Genomic DNA, 2761 nt, shown 5'->3' with positions numbered 1-2761 from the left:
GTAATCCTCTATATAAAGAGACCCCTATTATCAATGAAAGTACGACTCAATTCTCTCCTAATTCAGTTTTCCTTAAACAGTCCTTTATTTATTTATTTATTATTATTATTATTATTATTATTATTATTATTTTAATAATGATTCAAATAGCAATAGTTTCCTCCCAAATAGCATTTATCAAAAAAAACTAAAAAGCACCTGAGTTTCGAACACAAGACCATGCCTAATCAAATCTGCACCGTTTCCACTGAACTAACATTTGCTTGAGGTTTTAGGGTAGAGTATTATCGCCGCCAACAGATGAAACAACTGACACGAGAAGCATAACTAAGAGAGAGGCAAAAACTCAGACTCCATCCATTACACAGAAAATTTCTAGAATCAAAAACTCAGAGCTTCTGTAGACATCCAATGGGTTCTTCTCTAATTCGCTGAATGCCATAAATAAAGTATTATTGGAGACGGTGCTGGCTGGGTTTGCAGTTTTAAGATTTGGGTATTTTTTCTGAAAATTAATTGTGGGTCTTGATTCTATGTGCGCGTCTGTGTGAGTCCAGCGGGTCGGCAATTCGCTTCCATATGTATTCTGAAGATTACCCTGAGGCCGTCGGGTCCTCAACACCCGTAGTAGAGTTTGTGTCGGAATCAGAACTGTGGGAGGAGCAAGCAAACTGGGATGACCAAGACAAAAGCTTATATTTGTGCGTAGGCGACTACTATGGGAGAAGAGGCAAGGTACTGTATGTTGTTTATCGTATCAATTTGAAAGCCCTCTTGTTTAGTGAGGATCTAGAGTTTGAAACCGTGTTCGAAGTTCCCAATAATGATAATATTGGGAATTGTGCCGGATTTGGTATGGGACTTTCTATGATATTCTTGGGTGGAGGATTTAGAGCCAAGTACTCGAAAGAATTTGTTGTTCCAGAGCCATGTACAGGTATTCTGGCCTATCGCATTCGTAAAATTTTTGAAGATGGTGGTTTAGCTCATTTCTTAGACGGCAAAGTGAGGCCACTTATATGGGAGGTTGAAGGAAATTTGTTCGCTCTCGCTCGTAACCCGCCTCCTCGAATTGACACCGGTTTCCCAGCTAGTGAATGGAGAAACTGTTTTGAAATGTATGACCGGGCCCAGAGACGATGGGTTGGTTTGCCGGACCCTCCTTCTTATGCTGAATACCCTGTCGCTGCTGTTGATGAGTCTGGTGGTGTTGGTGGTGGTGGTATTGATGAGGAGGAGGAGTTAGTTGGTTGTGATGACGGCGCTTTGAGAAGGCACTGTTACTATTCAAGCTTCTCTTATGCAATTTTAGGTAGCCAACTTTTCGTGTCTAATCCACACTATCATGAATATTCATACAAGTGCAACCTTCCCAGCAAGCGTGAAAACTGGCCAGTTGAGTGGAAAGTTTCAAGTTTCCAATTTCAGGGTGTAACTCTAGGGGTTCAAACGGCACAAGGGTTTGTAGTCTTTTCCTATGATGTCAATTTCCATCCACCTGAATATGTAGTTAAACTTGAAGATAATCCCTACTTAAATATCAAAGTGCAATTGTTGATAAATGGCTATGATGAACCGGTGCTTTCTCAATCTCTAATGATGCCGCAAGAGCTGGATGAAGTTCAAGACTCCCAGTTTGTTCACCTAGGAGGTCAAAAAGTCTGCTTTCTCTATTCTAGAATGAGAGATTCCAAGTTGCTTGTAACCGCCATCACATTTGGCTTCCAACTCGAACAGAGAAATAGCGGCTTCAAAGTCAAAGCCAAATTTTATCCTACTCGCAACTGGGAATTCCAAAATAAGGCTGGGTCTAAGGCTAAAGTTTGGGGCACGGAACAGATGGTTGGTGCTGTTGTTGGTAAGTTTTCAACCCCCTTCACCTTTACAGAGCTTTTATGTTTTGTATATGTATTTTGTTGACAACCCCCATGTCATTTTTCTCCTTCCCTTCCAAATTTTTGAAGGAATAACTGATATGCTTTGTTTATCAAACTTTGCAACAGGGTAAGATAATGAAGGGAAGGGAAGTGCATGCTCATGTGGGACCTTGCAGTTGTTGTTCTCCATTTAGACATCTATTATCTAGTTTTATCAAGATCAGTAGTTCATCTTATCTAATGGTACACATTCTTATATTTTAGTTCTTTTCAATATTTCTGGTTTTATCATGATAGTTGTTCAGAAGTACTGTAATATTTGTTTTAGCTTTATCTTGTTTGGTTTTGCATATTATAATATGGGGGTTTCAATGTTGTTAAGTTCACATAGGGTGTATTTATCTGTGCTTTAAATTACTGAGATGATCTAACTCTTCATTAAAAAAAAAAAAAAAAAAAATCCTTGTCCTCATCCGTAAGCTCTCATTTGGTGGCGAGTCCAGGTATGAAATAGTTTTCCATTCCATGCATTGAATGATTACTTACCCAGAAATAGAGCTAGAAAATTTGGGGAAATTTTAAAAAATTAGTCATTATTCAATTCCCTTTCAAGTGAAATTTTGTTTTTCCATTGCACCAAAGCCCTCACACCTGGCAGTCAAATTTCATCCCAAATCAGTTTGTTTCAAGTTACCATTATAGCAGAGCCTTTCAAGTTCCAAGTTTCCAACACAGACCTCTCAGACCTCTTATACTGCTCAGATCTTTGTGATTTTTTTCTACAGTCTACAAGGTTAGAGTTCAACCATCTCCTTCTTTCCTTTTGTTCTTGTTGAAAGTTACAATTGATCCAATGAGTATTCTAATTTTGTCATCTGAATTGG

At 38.7% G+C, this 2761-nt stretch overlaps 1 protein-coding gene across 1 annotated transcript; it reads left to right on the top strand.

Moving 5' to 3' along the window:
• The first annotated feature begins 263 nt into the window (after positions 1–263).
• On the top strand, positions 264–2263 carry LOC133731600 (uncharacterized). The gene is made up of 2 exons (XM_062158972.1): positions 264–1858; positions 2004–2263. Exons 1-2 carry the CDS (start codon positions 580–582, stop codon positions 2006–2008), a joined length of 1284 nt encoding a protein of 427 aa, XP_062014956.1. The 5' UTR covers positions 264–579; the 3' UTR covers positions 2009–2263.
• The last annotated feature ends 498 nt before the right edge of the window (positions 2264–2761 follow it).

This window comes from Rosa rugosa, chromosome 2 (assembly GCF_958449725.1).
Source record: "Rosa rugosa chromosome 2, drRosRugo1.1, whole genome shotgun sequence".
Classification (NCBI taxonomy): domain Eukaryota; kingdom Viridiplantae; phylum Streptophyta; class Magnoliopsida; order Rosales; family Rosaceae; genus Rosa; species Rosa rugosa.
This window is presented reverse-complemented; position numbering and strand designations above follow the sequence as displayed.

Bases quoted from the DNA above. Each gene is read 5' to 3' on its own strand.
- LOC133731600 (XM_062158972.1), top strand. From the start codon at position 580: ATGTATTCTGAAGATTACCCTGAGGCCGTCGGGTCCTCAACACCCGTA.